This window comes from Nyctereutes procyonoides, unplaced genomic scaffold (assembly GCF_905146905.1).
Source record: "Nyctereutes procyonoides isolate TBG_1078 unplaced genomic scaffold, NYPRO_anot_genome, whole genome shotgun sequence".
NCBI lineage: Eukaryota > Metazoa > Chordata > Mammalia > Carnivora > Canidae > Nyctereutes > Nyctereutes procyonoides.
Genome location: NW_026575033.1, coordinates 2,885,083 through 2,903,246, shown reverse-complemented (window position 1 = coordinate 2,903,246; position 18,164 = coordinate 2,885,083). Strand labels below are relative to the sequence as shown.

Sequence of the window (18,164 nt, the reverse complement as noted above, 5' to 3'; positions counted from 1 at the left end):
TTATTATTATTTTATTTACTCATGAGAGACACAGAAGGAGAGAAAGAAAGAGGCAGAGACACAGGCAGAGGGAGAAGCAGACCCCATGCAGGGAGCTCAGCACGGGACTCGATCCCTGGGACGACTCGATCCCGGGTCCCCAGGATCACCCCCCTGACCGAAGGCTGGGAGTCCGCACTTCCCTGCCGATGGGCGGGTGCCGAAGCAGTGAGCATGGCTGGCGGGTCACCCCCGGGAGATGCAGACGGTGGTGGTGGTGCAGACCCAGCGCGTGCTGGTTAGGGTCAGCTCCCAAGGGCGCAGTGTTTAAACGGGCGCCAGAAGCTCCAGGGCGATCCTGATAAGATGTGGCCTTATACCATGTTTTTCTCGGAGCTGTTGAGAGTTCTCTGCAGACGTGACCTCATCGCATAACGCAGCCCTGAGGCGGGGAGGCCGAAGCGTTACCTCCCGCCTGCAGGTGAGGCATCACCCTGTTGGCTCGTGCGCCTCCCTCTCAACAGCCCCACGGCACTTTACACGCCTGCTCGCTTTCAAACACCAGCCCTGTTCTTACTCCCAGGTCTCCGTCTGCCTCGAAAGCTGCCTCTTCCTCTCCGCCACGGCCCCCAGGCAGCCTGACCGCGCCCCCCGCTCGCACCCTTGCTCTCTTGGCGTCAGCAGGAGTATAGGCACATGTGCTTTGTCCTGCCACAAGGCGGGAATCGCTGGGAATGGAAAGCTTGGCTGGAGTATGCTGTCACCAGGGGGGTAGTGAGCGCTGAAGTCACTTGTGCTGTCGTGGCCAGCCGCCAGGTATAGCCTCAGGTACTGTGGGCTGCAGGCCCCAGGATGTGCGCCCAGTCCTGGAGGAGGAGACAGATGGACCGACGGACATGTTGGTCTGATAAAGGTCCTGGGGGTGTGATGCCTGGCCGAGGGCCATTGGGAGCACAGTGGTCTGTTGGGAGTCAGCCTGGAAAGGCGCTGGGCTGGGAAGCTCAGGAGGCTGGCTCATTCTGAGTCGGGGACAAGTACTGTTTCCCCAGAGTGGCCCTGTGCTAGCGCAGCCACAGTCTGCCTGCCCAGAAATACCCCGAGCTTTCTTCTTGTCATTCTGAGGTCTTCCCACACCCTCACCCCTTCTCCTCTCTCCTGTCTGAGCCCCGAGATTCCCTTTGCCATGCTTTCCCATCCCTTAAGCCGTCGGAACCCTTCTCATCTCCTGTCACCACCCCTACTGCATTGTTTCTTCCTCCTCACTGGCCTGCCCTCCCCCTTCACAGTGCTGTGTTCCCTTCCATACATGCTCCATTTGCTGCCTCGACATGGCTGTTCTGTCCTTGCCTCCAGGAGGCTGGGCTCTGAGGCTTTCTCTCCCCTCCGCCACCCGTCCCATTTGCCCACAGCTCTGCTGAGCCAACCAGCAGGTGCTGTGTCCCCTCCTGTCTACTGTCTACTCTGGCCTGTTTTATCTCTCCAACTTGAGAATCTGCTTATTGTCTCTCTGCCCCAAACTGATCTTCTCATTGCCCCATGTCCCCCTGTTGAAAAGCCTCCATAACTGCTTTCAACTAGGAGCAGGCCTGGGCACAGTCTGGCCCCAGCCCGAGCCCCCCTCTGCTGTCTCTAATGCCCCTTCTCGGTGCCTGCCACTCTGCCCATTCTGTGCCCCCTGTCCTATACTCCGATGGTTCCACCTACCAAGAATACCTTTTCTCTCCTGGGCTCTCTGTCTACCCAAATTCTGTCTGTCCTTGAGGGGTCATCTATGTCTCTGTCTCCTCCACAAACAGTCCCTGATGCCCTCTCTCTCAGCAGAAGGAGTCCATCTCCTCTGACCCTCGGCTGCTGTGTCTCCCATGGTAGCTAGTCGCCAGCTTCTGTCTCTTGTTCATCCCACAGGCAGTTTTAGGGGGCTTGTCCTGTGCTGGGTCCTGCTCCAAGGGCTCCTTTGGGGCCTGTCTTCTCTTCTATTAGATCAGGAGCCCATGTGCAAGTTCCCAGCTACTGTAGCCAGCACAGGGCACTGGAAACAGTAGGCATCCAGCAAGCTCTTTATTATCGACCCTGGCAACCCTCCCCTCCTTCAGGGGGCACGAGGGGGGCCACTCCTCCTCCCAGTTAGCCTGGGGGTCAGCTGGGGTTAAGCTAGGGTCTTGGACTTCAACCGTTGTTCACATTAAACTGTTCTAGTTTTAGGTTTACTCCCAAAGTAGGATTTTTTTTTTTGGGGGGGGGGCGCGTTATCACATTGGTTCTTTTATTTTTTATTTTTATTTCTTAAATAAATTTATTTTTTATTGGTATTCAATTTGCCAACATATAGAATAACACCCAGTGCTGATCCCGTCAAGTGCCCACCTCAGTGCCCATCACCCAGTCTCCCCCAATCCCAAAGCAGGATTTATCAGTCCAATCACAGAAGTTTCCTAAGGAGAAGCAGAACTTAGGATTCTTTCAGGTCCACCCATCAAAATTCCTGTGTGTTTGTGACATACAATAAATAGCCTATGGGTTAGTGTGTGTTAGGCTTTGGTCATGAAGCACCTGAGGACATGTGGCCAACTGTGCTCGTTCTGAGACTTGTCTGCGGCACGTCACAGACCCCAGCAGGCACAGAGGCAGATATCACAACAGTCCTGAGCAGGGCGAGAATAGAAGTCCCTGCATAGCTTTGTGTCAAGATGACACACATTGAGACCTCCCATTCATCTGTGTGCTTTCCTCCCAGGAGATGGCAGGCAGGGCCCTCAAGCAGACTGGCAGCCGGAGCATCGAGGCCGCCCTGGAGTACATCAGCAAGATGGGCTACCTGGACCCCAGGAATGAGCAGATAGTGCGAGTCATTAAGCAGACCTCCCCAGGTGAGCTCAGACCTTGCTGCACTGTGGGTGAAGACGGTTTGCAGGAAGTGAGGTCCAGTGTGGCCCTGGTCAGTGCATTATCTGTTGGCACTCACTGCCCTTACCAGTGAGCTGGGCCTGCCCTGCTCTGCATTTGGGCCCTGAAAAGAGAAGCAACAGGTGGCAGATCATGGGACTTACCTGGGTCCTGAAATAGCCTCTGGTACTTTCTGGGGGGCGGGGGTTGTATACATATTTTTTTTTTATGGAGTTTGAAGAACTCACTGGATAGTAAAGTTAGGCAACCTAGCAGAGAGTGAGTTTTAAAATGTTCTTTTTGGGGATCCCTTGGTGGCGCAGTGGTTTGGCGCTTGCCTTTGGCCCAGGGCGCGATCCTGGAGACCCGGGATCGAATCCCATGTCAGGCTCCCAGTGCATGGAACCTGCTTCTCCCTCTGCCTGTGTCTCTGCCTCTCTCTCTCACTGTGTGACTATCATAAATAAATAAAAATTAAAAGAAAAATGTTCTTTTTACTTTCTCTTGGGCCTGTGAGGGAGTCTTTGAAAAGGGAGGTTTATTTCCTTGATTTTTTTTTTTTTTAAGATTTTTAAAAAGATTTTATCTATTTGAGAGAGAGTGAGTACAACAGGAGGAGGAAGGAGAAGCAGACTCCCCACTGAGCAGGGAGCCTGGTGCAGGGATAATCCTGGGACCCTGGGACCATGACTGGGGCCAAACGAAGTTGCTTAACCGACCGAGCCACCCAGGTGCCCCTATTTCATTGACTTTAAAATACAGTGATTTCTCACACTGTAGCCTCAGAGCAGGCTGGCAGACGTCTCTCCAGCCTGGAGGCTGTAGGCAGTGGCCTAGACAGCCCCTCAGTATCCCCTGGGAAGGGCCAGAGGCATCAGCACCAAATGCTCTGCCTCATTGGCTGTCAGTGAATGTTCCTTTTTGAGGATAGAGCAAATGGGAGGGACAATTTTTGGTACCTGAGGTCCCTGGGCATGATAAGGGATTTAGGATATTTAGCAAAAAGGGCTTTCCTTATTTTGTGGTAGATCTTTGATAAAACTCCCTTCCTCTGTTGAGTGAGAAATTGTGTCTTTGTTAAGAGGGCACAAACTCTTGTTTTCTTGTTGATAGAAGACCCTTAAACCGTTGCCTGCCGGCTATCCCTGTCAAGATTCTTAGAGTCCCAGAGTCTGTCTTGGGGCAGAGCCCCAAAGGGAAATGCAGGCCCAAATCTGTTATGATTTTCGTCTACATTTGCCTCTGATGTGTATTCACTGATGCATCTTCTTAGCCCAGGAAGACAGTCATTGTTTGTCTGTGCTTCTGCACTAGCTGATGTCTGTAGAGGTTCTCGGCTCTGCCAGGTATCCCTGTGAGGGACCTCGGGGGGCAGGGCAGAGCCTGTGACCCAGAAGTTCCCCAGGATCTGCCCACAGCAGAGTTCAGCCTTTGTCAAAGGGCCTTCCAGAGGGCCTGGGCTCATGGAAGAGCCTGCAGCAGGGCCAGCCCCAAGGACACTGCAGGCAGGCGGGGCCAGTCTGCAAGAGACAGACCAGCTGCACAGGCTCCCCACTAATGCCATGTCCCTCTTCTGTTCTCTGCAGGAAAGGGAACCGTACCAGCCTCTGTACCACGGAGGCCAAGCTTTGAAGGAACAGGTGACCCTTTCCCACCCTACCATCAGATGAGTGCGGCAGCCTACGAGGGTGGCAGCACACTGGAGGAGGTGCCTCGCCAGTACATGGACTTTCTCTTCACTGGAAGCACTCACAGTGTGCCCAGTGGCCATCAGCACCAGCCCAAAGGCTATGCCGCAAACATGGAGGCCGCGGGCATGAGCTTCCCAGTGGCTGGCCCTGGGGGCCAAGCCCTCCCGCTGCAAGGCCCCCACTATAGGCCACACCTGCTGGTGCCTGGGGAGCCGCTGGGCTATGGCATCCAGCGCAGCCCCTCCTTCCAAAACAAGGAGGCCGGAGCTTATGCAAATCTGGCTGCCAAGGGCCCAGGTGGGCAGCCTGGGGCCGGCCATGCGTTCCCGCCCACGGGAACACCGACAGGTCTGTACATGCCCCACCCGCACCACAAGCAGGCCCACCAGGTGCACATGCTGGGCTCCAGAGGCCAGGTGTTCACCAGCGACAGCCCCCCCCAGAGTCTGATGACACCCTCCAGAAACAGCCTCAACGTGGACCTATATGACCTGAGCAGCCCTTCTGTCCAGCAGTGGCAATCCTCTACCCTGTCCCGCCGTGACTCTCTTCAGAAGCCAGGCCTGGAGGCGCCAGCCCGCCAGCACGTGGCATTCCTGCCAGAAGGCCCTGTCCCTAGCAGAACCAACTCCTTCAACAACCACCAGCAGCCAGTGGCCGTGCCCATCCGGGCAGGAGTGCCCAGCAAGACAGAGCCGTCCATGCCCTCCCCCAACACCATCACAGCTGTGACAGCCGCCCACATCCTGCACCCAGTGAAGAGTGTGAGGGTGATGCGGCCCGAGCCTCAGACGGCTGTGGGGCCCTCCCACCCAGCCTGGGTGCCAGCACCCACCCCCTCTGGAGCCGAGGGTCTGGACGCCAAGGATGAGCACCCTCTGCCCCTGGGGGGCGCCAGTGCGTACCCGCTGGACGTTGACTATGGCAGCCCAGACCTGAGGTGCCCACCCCCGCCCTATCCCAAACACCTGCTACTCCGCAGTAAGTCCGAACAGTACGATGTGGACAGCCTGTGCGTGGGCCTGGAGCAGAGCCTCCGTGGGAGCCAGGCTGCCGAGCCTGCTGACAAGACTGACAAGAGCCACAAGAGCGCCAAAGGGGACAAAGCAGGAAAGGATAAAAAGCAGATTCAGACCTCTCCTGTTCCTGTTCGGAAAAACAGCAGAGATGAAGAGAAGAGGGAGTCCCGCATCAAGAGCTACTCCCCATACGCGTTTAAGTTCTTCATGGAGCAGCATGTGGAAAACGTCATAAAAACCTACCAGCAGAAGGTCAACCGAAGGTTACAGCTGGAGCAGGAAATGGCGAAAGTAATTTCTCATTATGTCCTTATCATTGGGCCCTGGTTCTTTCCTAAAGTGGTAATGGGAATTACAGCAGAATCCCATTTCTGTTTCTGCTTTATGCGCCTTTATTACAAACAATTCGTCTCACGGGCTGATGGTGGGTTATAGGCGAACACCTTGGCAATGTCACAGATGTTGCTGGATCTGTTGCACATTCACCCTGACTCTGCAGGTGAGCGGTGAACACTGTGCATGATTCCCCCAACAGGCAGATTGCCAGATCGATTTTTAGGGTCAGTCCTTATTTATTAACAAAATTTGTCAAATTTTAGTAACTGGTACTTAAACACTTTGAAAGGGTAGAAACAAAGTTTGAGATTTTATAAATTGAAATTGTGGGATTTATAAAGAAAAATATATCTGGTAACAATCTATTTATCCTTTAATTCTATAATTAGCAAATAATATATTTTTTTTAAGATTTTATTTATTTGGGAGAGGGACAGAGGGAGCACAACAGGGGAAGAGGCAAAAGCCAGAGGGAAAGGGAGAAGCAGACTCCCTACTGAGCAGGGAGCCCAATGCATGACTCCATCTCAGGACCCGGAGATCATGACCTGAGCCCAAGGCAGATGCTTAACTGACAGCCTCCCAGACACCCAGCAAATACATATATATGTTTTAATATTTTATTTATTCATGAGAGACACTGAGACAGAGAAGCAGAGACATAGGCAGAGGGAGAAGCAGACTTTGTGCAGGGAGCCTGATGTAGGACTGGATCCTGGGACTCCAGGATAATGCCCTGAGCCGAAGGCAGACGCTCAACCGCTGAGCCACCCAGGCGTCCCCCAGCAAATATTTTAAATGTACCTTAGTTGACAGTAATCTGCTAGAGAAGGTTATTAAGGAAATGATTTAAATTAAAATGTTACAGTAAATTGAAATCACACAAAGCCAATCATTGCAAATTCTAAAAATCTGTGCTCTTTCTGCTCTCCCATTTTCATTGATTTTTCTTTGTTCCCATTTTCCTTGAGCTATTCAATTATTAGATTGCTCTTAGAATTCCAGGAACTTTGTGGTCCCCTTTTCAAAAATTTTTATTTATAGAGGTTTCCTTTAGAGCCTAAAAAGGAAGTAATTTCACCTGTTTTATCTTCCCTTTAGATTCCAGATGTGTGTCTACATAAGCATATAAAGAACAAACAAGTTGCTTGTGTAGTATACTGGACCTATTCAGTGTTCTTAAATATGAAAATTAAGTTAGGACTGTCTCAGTTCTAGGGTCTCCCACCCCACCTGTTTCCTATCATGTGACCAATAATGTGACTTCCTTGTTTTCCTTCTCCACAGGCTGGACTTTGTGAAGCTGAGCAGGAACAGATGAGAAAGATCCTCTACCAGAAGGAGTCTAATTACAACAGGCTGAAGAGGGCCAAAATGGACAAGTCCATGTTTGTGAAAATCAAAACCCTGGGGATCGGTGCCTTTGGAGAAGTGTGCCTTGCTTGTAAGGTGGACACTCATGCCCTATACGCCATGAAGACCCTGAGGAAGAAGGATGTCCTGAACCGAAATCAGGTGGCCCATGTCAAGGCTGAGAGGGACATCCTGGCCGAGGCGGACAATGAGTGGGTGGTCAAACTCTACTACTCCTTCCAAGACAAGGACAGCCTGTACTTTGTGATGGACTACATCCCAGGGGGGATATGATGAGCCTGCTGATCCGGATGGAGGTCTTCCCCGAGCACCTGGCCCGGTTCTACATCGCAGAGTTGACTCTAGCCATTGAGAGTGTCCATAAAATGGGCTTCATCCACCGAGACATCAAGCCAGACAACATTTTGATAGATCTTGATGGTCACATCAAACTGACAGATTTTGGCCTCTGCACTGGGTTCAGATGGACTCACAATTCCAAATACTACCAGAAAGGTATTGTCTCAGATGTGCCACATCCACTTTTTTTTTTTTTTTTAAGATTTTATTTATTCATGAGAGACACAGAGAAAGGCAAAGACACAGGTAGAGGGAGAAGCAGGCTCCATGCCGGAAGCCCCATGTGGGACTCAATCCCGGGTCTCCAGGATCACACCCTGGGCTGAAGGTGGCGCTAAACCGCTGAGCCACCGGGGCTGCCCGCCACATCCACTTTCTACATCTAGACATAACTGAACTAAGGCAATGCTTTCCCATCCTGGTGGCTCCTGATCATTTTGAAATTACCTGTTTTCCATTATTTTATAATTTGATATGACATCCTTTTCTTCCTGAAGGAGATGCAAGTTTTATTATAGTATTTTTAGGACAATAGGCTGTGGGGTGTGGTCCTTGGTTGGGAACCATCGCTCTGCCCTTATAAAATGAGCCTTAAAAACTAAGCCTTACAGCCTCCCAAGAGTCCTCTTCTTATAGCTAACGTGATTTTTTTTCTATAGGTATCTCTAAGTGTAGGTATAGGTTAACTCCATCTTTTGCAGTCCTGCTGGCCATTATCTTATTTATGGCTCAATTTCTTGAAATAGTCATTTTAATACCATGGCTCAGCCTTTTATTTAAAAAAAAATTTTTTTAAATGTAATCTCTACACCCAATGTGGGGCTCGAACTCAACCCTGAGATTAAGAGTTGCATGCTCATTTCAACCGAGCTTCATGCTTCTATTTTTCAACTCAAAACTAATCCTAATTTAATTCATTCCCATTAATGCCATTCATTCTGGCATTAAAGTCACTTTTGTTTATATTTTTTAATACCTCTCATGCTTTTCCACGCTCATCTTGAAACATGTCATGTCAGACAGGTAGTAGACTTTGGCTCGCATGCTATGCACGATATTGCCACAGTTACCTGAGCTTTGCTCCCTCAGCATCACACTATCACCCTGCACAGCACCCAACTCCTGTCATTTCTTCATCTGTTGTTCGTAGTGTTTGTGTTACCTCATGGCTTGAGTCTACAGAACAGTTGGGGAGGATTCTTTCTCTTAACATGTCAGGAGCTGAACTGAATTACTTTCCCCTTTGAAATTGTAGATTTGTTGCATTGTTGAATAGTGGAAATTCATTTTTTTATTCCCTTCTTCACTGCCCCTGATTCCTGGATGAAAGGGAGCCACATCAGACAGGATAGTATGGAGCCGAGTGACCTCTGGGACGACGTGTCTAATTGTCGATGTGGAGACAGGCTGAAGACCCTGGAGCAGAGAGCCAGGAAGCAGCACCAGAGGTGCCTGGCTCACTCCCTGGTTGGGACCCCAAATTACATCGCACCGGAAGTGCTCCTCCGAAAAGGTGCGTGCTTCCAGCCACAGCCAGCTGCCCAACTGGCAGCCATCTTTACTTCAAACCTGTTGAGCCAGATGACCTCTAAGAGTCTTTCCAGCTCCAGCTGTCTGAGACTCTGAATGTTCTCATTGTATTTTTGTACTTGTGGAAGCCCAAGAGCGAAATTATTTCCCTAACAAACAAGCCTCCAATGTATTTCATGTCTTTTGCAACTGCCCTTGCTTCCGGGGTGAAAGAGGACATACACCATTAGACGTGTCTTGCTAGTTCACTCCTTTGGCTGGGAAGTGTTAGGTTGGGGTGTAGGGTTGGGCTTTCTATCTAGAACCCAAGAGAATCTCTCCACATTGTTTTGACAGACACATATCTCAGGGCACAGGGACACTACTCAGTCTCCTAAGCCATACACGTCCAGGACCCCGCTTTGACTCTTCCTTGCCTGAGTTCCTAGCTGCTTATACCAGCTGGTTATGGTTATATTCAGCTGGTTATGAAGTATGACAGGACATAAGTATTGTTTCCCTCCAGTTCTCCCCCTGTTGTTCCAGAAGTGCTGGAAGGTGAGATTTGGGGGCAGTGGTGTACATGCAACTACAAGCGTTCAGTAGAATTAGTCTCCTGTGTGGATGCTCTGTTTTATCAAATACGACATTTGATTGAGTACGAGAAGAACCTTTCAGGGATCAGTTGCAGGGCTTTTAGTGACAGTATAATAAATCCAGAGATCGGTGGTCTGTCTTTTCACATGTGTTGTTTTACTCCAGTTTTCTTTGTCAGCTGTGGAAATCCAAAGCAAAGCACTTAACCACTCAGAGCCACAGGTATAACAATAACTACCTTGAGAGGTTGCTGTGAACATCAGCCTTACCGCACAGGAAAGTCTCATTGTCTCCTTCCTCTCACAGTGGGAGGTGAGAAGTATCTCCAGCACCCTAACATGTGCAGTCTTGGAACTAGGGATCCAAGTTACCCTGCCACCTCTAGTGCCAGACCAGGGTGGAAGAGCTGGGGGATGGGGTGATGGGAGAACACAGCAAATGCTGCTGGCAGGTCTTAAGGCCCAGTTCAAGCTTAGCAAGGATCAGGTGACATCAAGACTGAGCATGACTGGGACTAGGATGCAGAGCTCTGAAGGACAAGTGGGAGAAAATCGAAAAATGGGCCTGTTGTACTGCCTTGGTGAGGCTGGCTCGCCTGACCAAGCTGCAGGCGCCCTGCCACAGCTACCGCACCTTGGGAGCTCTGTGAGGAAGGGCCTGGCTCTGTGAGTGCTTCGCAGTAGGTCTTAGGGGACAGTTGTTTTCTTTGCCCTCCTCTTCATACTCCTCAACTTCTTCCAAAACAGACTTAGCAAGCCTCCCAGGGAAGCCCTCAGGACTGGCAGGTGGAGCACTTTCTGGTTTTCAGTTAGTCCTATTTTAGTTTATGTCTTTCAGTTCTTTAAGAACTGAAAATCCCGGTTAGTGATGTTACTAACAGTAACAATAGGCTTTTAAAAGTAGAAAGTCTTACTATAAAAGCATCCTGTGTTTATTACAGACTAATTGTAGAAAATAAGAGAATACATGAAGACTGTCACCACCCTGGCAGGTGTCCCACCCAGCCTGCTATTCTGAGCCACACATATAGGGAGGCACATTTTGTGTTGGTTGCTTTCCTTTTACATGACATGTGTGCTGCTTGAACATGCTTTCCCCTTCAACGACAAATTAGCATTTGAGGATTTTGCAAAACTCTTCTCTGAGAAGAATGCACACCTGTGTGGAATTGAGTGAGACTTTGTCTTTCAGGATACACTCAGCTCTGTGACTGGTGGAGTGTTGGTGTGATTCTCTTTGAGATGCTGGTGGGACAGCCACCCTTTCTGGCCCCTACCCCCACGGAAACCCAACTGAAGGTAGGTACTAACCAGCCCATGCATCTTCTCGCTGCAAACACACTTGGTTTTCTGATGTGAACCCATGAGTCTCTGGTCACCATTTGACCTTTAATTCTGAGTAGTGGAAGAGTGTCAGTTGTTAAATCATTATTATTACCTGTATAAAAAGTTTTATTTTAATAAGTAAAGCCACCAAGTTAGACCTGTGTTTTGATATCTATGTATATCTGAAGTTTTACTTGAACCATTGGTCATCCGCCATCTTGAACTATGAACAGGGAGAAGCAGTAAAGGTGGGCTCTATGTCCATTCTCTGCTGCCACACGTGCCTACCTTGCAAAAAATACTGAAAACTTTATGAACTGTACTTGAAGAAATCAATTACTTCTTTGGATATTATACTACATTATACACTATATCCATTATTGTTTGCAGATTATCAGCTATGTGATTGGGCTAGTTGTACATTTTTCTAATATTGATTGGAAATAATCATTTAATAGTAAGTAGTTTTGGAGTTATAACCATTATTCTCTGAAATAAATGATTTGATTTCTTAGGAGGGACTGAATAGAGAATTTGATAAAATCTTTGGAACATCTTTGAACAGTGCACTTACCCACCAAAATATGTGTTCACTAAAAATTCTTGAAGTATTCATAAGTCCCAGAGTCCATGTTAGACCCTAAATTAATAATCCCTTATTTAGAAAAATCCTGAATGAAGGCTTAGTTTTCACTCTGGTAACAATAAAAATGAAATATGACACTATCTCTATCCTAATTGAATTGCCATACCATTCACTAATTTGCTTGTATGATAACTCAATTTTTTATTGTGATAAAATTTACCAGTTTAAACATTTTTAATTTTACAGTTGAGTGGCATTAAGTGCATTCACAGTGTTGTACGACTGTAACCATAACCTATCTTCAGATAGTTTTATCATCCCAAACAGAAACTGGGCTCATCAAACAATAGCTCCCCATTCCTCCCACCCCCAGACCTCTCTTTGACTTTTTTCTCTGTGAAGTTGCCTAGTCTAGGTATCCTGTAAAAGTGTAACACCGTATTTGTCCTTTCACCACTGGCTTATTTCACTTTAGCATGTCTTCGAGGTCCATCCATGTTGTAACGTGTCAGAATTTCCTTCCCTTTTTAAGGCTGAAGAATATTCCAGTGTATGTGTATAGCACATATATTTATCAAGCATCTGGTGATGAACAATTGGGCTTTTTCTACCTTTTGGTGATTGCAAATAATGCTGCTGTGAACATGAGTACATATACAAGTATCTGTTTGAGTTCCTGCTTTTGTTTTTGGGGTTACATACCCAGAAGTGGAATGGCCAGATCATATGGTCATTCTACATTTAACTTTTTGAGGAACCACCAAACTGTTTGCCACAGTGGCTACATGATTTTACATTCCCATCATCAGTGCTTGAGGCTTCCAGTTTCTTCACATGCTCATCAACATTTACTTCATTTGTTGTTGTTGTTTTTTAATAGTAATCATCCTAGTGGGTGTGAGGTGGTATCTCATTGTGGATTTTTTTTTTTTTAAGATTTTACTTATTTGTTCACGAGAGACACAGATAGAGAGGCAGAGACATAGGCAGTGGGAGAAGCAGGCTCCCTGTGGGGAACCCGATGTGGGACTTGATCCCAGGACACTAGGATCATGATATTTTATATTCTGGACAGTAATCCCTGATCAGATATATGCTTTGCAAATATATTCTCCCTTTTTGGGGGTTACCTTTTCACTCTGTTAATGGTGTCCTTTGATGCATAAAAGTTTTAAATTTTGATGAAGTCCGTTTTATGTATCTTTGTTGTTGCCAGTGCTTTTTGGTACCATATACAAGAAATTTTGCCAAATCCAATGTCATGAATATTTTCCCCTATGTTTTCTTCTGTGACTTTCACAGTTTTAGATCTACTAAAACAACTACTCAAGTTTGAACCAGCCCTCCCACCCATACCCCACCTGCCTCCATACCTTACCAATGCCCTGTCACCCCAGCCTGTGGCCTGTTAGCTTGGCCTTGCTTTATCCTGATTCTAAGTATAAATAATAGAGAAGTCTCTTAGGTTTTCTTTTCATAGCAGATGCATTTCATAACAAATGTATTTACTGAACATCCCAATGGCTGCTCTGTGTGGTTGACTGTCATGAACATGAGGCCAGGGCCATTGGTTCAGTCACCTTTATTTTCCTCTGTGAGGTTGTTTTTTTTTTAAATAAAACCTCAGTTGACCATCTGTTGGCCATAATAATCACAAAATTCTTTTGCTAAACTCTTTTTCTGATAGAAGAAAATCAGTCTCTTTTGGTCTGTATTTGGCTTCATCACCCCCTGCCTCAAGCTGTGAGCCCCTTACTAAACCATACTGGCCTTTCCTAGCTGCTCAGGTTTGCAACTGCTGCTCCTGGGTTTGTTCTAACTGTTGTCCCGTCATGAAAGTAAAATTATTTGAAAGCCATGTCACCACATACTGTCTCAGAACTGCCCTAAACTGGCCTTAAAATGTGAAAAGAAAGGAAAATTTGGGTTCTGTTGTCTCATCAGGTAATAAACTGGGAGAACACGCTCCACATTCCAGTCCAGGTGAAGCTGAGCCCCGAGGCCCGGGACCTCATCACCAAACTGTGCTGTGCTGCCGACCACCGGCTAGGGAGGAATGGGGCCGATGACCTGAAGGCCCACCCATTCTTCGGGGCCATTGACTTCTCAAGTGACATCCGGAAGCAGCCGGCCCCGTATGTTCCCAAGATCAGCCACCCCATGGACACCTCAAATTTTGACCCCGTAGATGAAGAAAGCCCTTGGAATGATGCTAGTGAAGATAGCACGAAGGCCTGGGACACGCTCACCTCCCCAAATAATAAACACCCTGAGCACGCATTTTATGAATTCACTTTCCGAAGGTTCTTTGATGACAACGGCTATCCCTTTAGATGCCCAAAGCCTTCAGGAGCAGATGCTTCCCAGGCAGAGGACTCCGATTTGGAAAATTCTGATATGGTGGATCAGACTGAAGGTTGCCAGCCTGTGTACGTGTAGACCGTGAATCGGTATCCCTGACGCTCTGCTTCAGAGGTCCAGGGTGCCAACAGCTGGTTTCCTAACAGGCCTGATGGAGAGTCGATGTCAGCGTTGTTCAAGTTAGTCCATTCATTACTTCACTTGAAGTTCTGGTCTTCACCAAAACCCCCCAAAACAAAAAAGCTTTTTAAAGAAGGACTCAAATCTAGCAGATTCTGGTTGATGGGGTTGGGGGCAGGTATCAATATTGCTTTGAATTGGAATTGGCTTTTGAGGACCTTCACTGCATTAAAACATTATTTTAAAAAGTTTAGTACAGTTTAGAAAGAGCACTTATTTTGTTTATAGCCATTTTTCTTACTAAATTATAGGGATTAACTTTGACAAATCATGCTGCTGTTATTTTCTACATTTGTATTTTATCCATAGCACTTATTCACATTTAGGAAAAGACATAAAAACTGAAGAACATGTGATAAGAAATCTGTGCAATAATGTGTAAAAAAAAAAAAAAAAGATAACACTGTTCTGATATTACTGATATCATTTTATTCACACAATGGCTTTTGTTTTATATTTTTCCCACATTTCAAAATTGTGATATAATGTTAAAAGCTGCTTTTTTTTTTTTTTTTTGCTTTTTGCATATTATAGTATAATAGAAAGTGTGAGCAAGGTGATTACGTGGGTATGATTTCAGATGTCTGATGTGTAGAGAGTACTGCATGAGCAGGGTTTTTCTATTATAAAATTACCATATCTTGCCATTCACAGCAGGTTCTGTGAATATGTTTTTACTGAGTATCTTTAAATGAGATGTTCTAGACAGTTTGCTGATAACGTATTGTGTGGGTGACTTCCTCGCTGTGATTGTATCCCTTATTGTTTTGTTAAAGAAATGCAGATGTGTAACTGAGAAGTGATTTTTGTGTGTGTGTCTGGGGTATGATTGGATTCTCTGGGGGATGATCTTAGACATTTGTCATGTAAGAAACTTGTATACATCAAAAGGGATTAATTTAGCTATGCCAAAAAATTTTAAGTCAATCATAGAACTATTTCACTGGTCAGTACCCTCTGGTTGGCGTAGCTGATATGTGGAATCCAGTAGCTGCCACCCTACTGCCAACAGACTGCCCGCACTGAAAGGTTTGCGTGACATCATTCCTCCTGTTGTCATAGACAACGGAGGTGTTATTACCATGATGAAATTCAATTCTTTCACTTTTTTTTTTGGTGTGCTTTGAAGTATCAATCTTAACTTGGTTTTAAAAATACAGTTTTCTAATCTTTGTAAAACAGCAAGGATTATTCAAAGTGACATTGGAATAAAAAAAACTAATTAAGCCATACATATTTTCTTAGAAGTGTAGATGTACATATAATTACATAGATAAACACACAAAATATTCCTTATTTCAAATTAGTATGATTCCTATTTAAAGTGATTTATATCTGAGTAAAAAGTTCAATTCTTTTTTGCTTTTTAAAAATCTGAAGCATCATATTTTTCATTATATTATTCCACATATTTTTCCTTGAATTTTTTAGCATAATGTATCCATTATTTAGTATATATCTAGGCAACAACACTTATAAGTTTATCAATGTCTAAACTAAAAAAAAACAAACAAAAAAACAATTCCTGTGTACTGGTTTACATTTGTATGAATGGCAAAATCTGAAGTCTGCTGTGCTTGTATCGTGACTGTCAGTATTTTCGCTATTTTATAGTAACGCCCCGTTATTTACAGCGCTCTGACATACTTTCATGTGGTAGGTTCTTTCTCAGGAACTCAATTTAACTATTATTTATTGATATATCATTGCCTTTGAAAAGCTTCTACTGGCACAATTTATTATTAAAAGTTTGAATCCAAATCCCTTGGTGTTGTGTTGTCCTGGAATTTGTCATTTCCTGCCTTTTTCAGTGTGTAGTTTCTCCCTGGTCCATATGCAGCCAGGATTGCCAACTGCAGATGGATGTGCCATCACCAGAGGGAAGGGGGTGGAGCCTCCCCAGACAGCGTCCTGGCTCAGGAAGGAAGGGATAGATGTGGGAAGAAGGAGTTTCCAGATTATACACAAAAAGTCCAGGTGAGGGTGTGGTTCTGTGACCTAGCTGCTCTTTCATAAGATAGTAACGAAGTACAGCACATTAGGTTTGTCAAGTGGTTTAGGTGGGATATTAGATACCTACAGTGGGTGATAAAATAAGTCACAAAATTCATTCTCCTACATGAGATGTTTAAACTGAGAGGGCCACTGGAATGCCCTGACCTTTGGTTTAAGATGGTGGGATTTCAGAAAATATAATACTTTGTTTTCTTTCAGTTAACCTTTCAAATAGTGGTAATCACATGGTTTAAAAATCAAAACATGTAGGGGTGTCTGGGTGATTCAGCAGTTGAGCGCTTGCCTTCGGCTCAGTGATCTTGGAGTCCCAGGATCGAGTCCCACATCAGACTCCCTACGGGGAGCCTGCTTCTCTCTGCCTGTGTCTCTGCCTCTCTGTGTCTCTCATGAATGAATAAAAATCAAAACATTTAAAAGGATATACAATAAAATGTCTCCTATTCCCTTTTCCAGTCATTCAGTTTAGATCTCACAGTTTATTGTGTGTCCTTAGAGAAATGAAACTTTATGTGTACACAGCACAAGAAAATGTGTACATGTGCACATTTTACCTCCTTTTTACAAATGGGAGAATGTTTACTTTTCTGCATCTGTTTTCTTCACTTGGCAATCTAAGTTAGCACTCATTATGCTTTATTATACTATGTGGTATTTTATCATGAAGGTGTATTATAATCAAGCCAAGTCCCATATCAATGGACATTTCAGTTTCTAATCTTTTTCTATTTTAAATAACGCTAGGATAAATAACCTCTATAGCCATCGTTCTGTGCATGTGCAACTACATATATAGGATAGATTCCTAGAGGTGGAATTGCTAGGTTAAAATTAGGTATGTTTACAATTTTTATTTCCAAACTGCCCTGCAGAGACCTTGGGAAAAACTCTACCAAGGCTCTCTGCTGTGCATTCTTGGGTATGCAAGAATGCAAGGCCCTGACCACTTTTCACATGGACTATTTCTTAGATTTGGGTTTGCAGTGAACAACCTTGAGGGATGAAGATGAAGTAACGTCTCCCTCCAAGACAAAAAAAAGCAAGCTTCCTTATTGCTTGCTATAAAAGGGGTAGATTGCTCAGGCTCAGTGTACCTCAGCAGAATCCATCAAGGTCTCCTGCACTTACCTGTGGGACCTGGGGGCAAGGAGATTTGTGCAAACACACCAATGCTCATGCTGCTTAACGTACTGTGAGTAATAAAGTCCTGTGTGTCTGATCGTGGAGTCCCTTGTCTTATTTCAGGATTCCTGCAAGAGTAAGATGCTAACTTCTTAGCTTAGAAGTAGAGTAAAATCAAATCTCTTAGGCCTAATGACAGGTACTATACTAATATATACCCCCAGTAGAGATAAAGGGGAGTATTTACTTACTGCTTTGCCAACTGTGCAGAATATTATCAACCTTTTTTTATTTTTGTCCCTCGACTAAGGTAAAATATGTGTGTGTGTGTGTTGATGTACTTTAATTTGACATTCCTCTCAGTTTAAGAGGCTGAGCATCTTTGTGCACATCCTTAAAAAGTAATGGTTCTAATTTTATGCATCATTTGAGGGCTGGTACCCAAGGGAATCCCCAAAGATTTCCATTCACTTCTTATTCTTGGTCTTCTCTTCCTGCTCAGCTAAAGTGAATTGTTTAACTGGGCCGATGGCCAGATAACAGATTACTGAGAACAGACCCTTCAGTGTTTTGACAGATTCCATAGGAGGTGAATACTCTGCTCAGAATGTTGCAAGGATACAGCCAGGCCTAACTTCAACATAGCTGTGGTCATTGCTGGATGCGATTGGCATGCGTTGAGGGAACAAATACTTATTACATTGCTTCGAAGTTTCCTTCTTCGCACTTGGCACGTTATGTGTCCCTTGATAACTCTAAATGCAAATCTCGAAGAGAACAGTAGCCAGCATGGCTGGCTTCCCCTGAACCTCCTATGGTCTGAACCATTATTCAGTTGCACATTTTTTTT

General features: G+C 45.7%; 1 protein-coding gene across 1 annotated transcript in view; it reads left to right on the top strand.

Moving 5' to 3' along the window:
• Positions 1–15,934, top strand: part of LATS2 (large tumor suppressor kinase 2) — a 74,244-nt gene extending 58,310 nt beyond the window's left edge. The window contains 7 exon segments of the mRNA XM_055317409.1: positions 2,714–2,846; positions 4,449–5,863; positions 7,196–7,541; positions 7,544–7,777; positions 8,952–9,134; positions 10,919–11,025; positions 13,583–15,934. Coding sequence (XP_055173384.1) covers positions 2,714–2,846; positions 4,449–5,863; positions 7,196–7,541; positions 7,544–7,777; positions 8,952–9,134; positions 10,919–11,025; positions 13,583–14,077 — 2,913 coding nt within the window. The 3' untranslated portion in view covers positions 14,078–15,934.
• Positions 15,935–18,164: the final 2,230 nt, after the last annotated feature.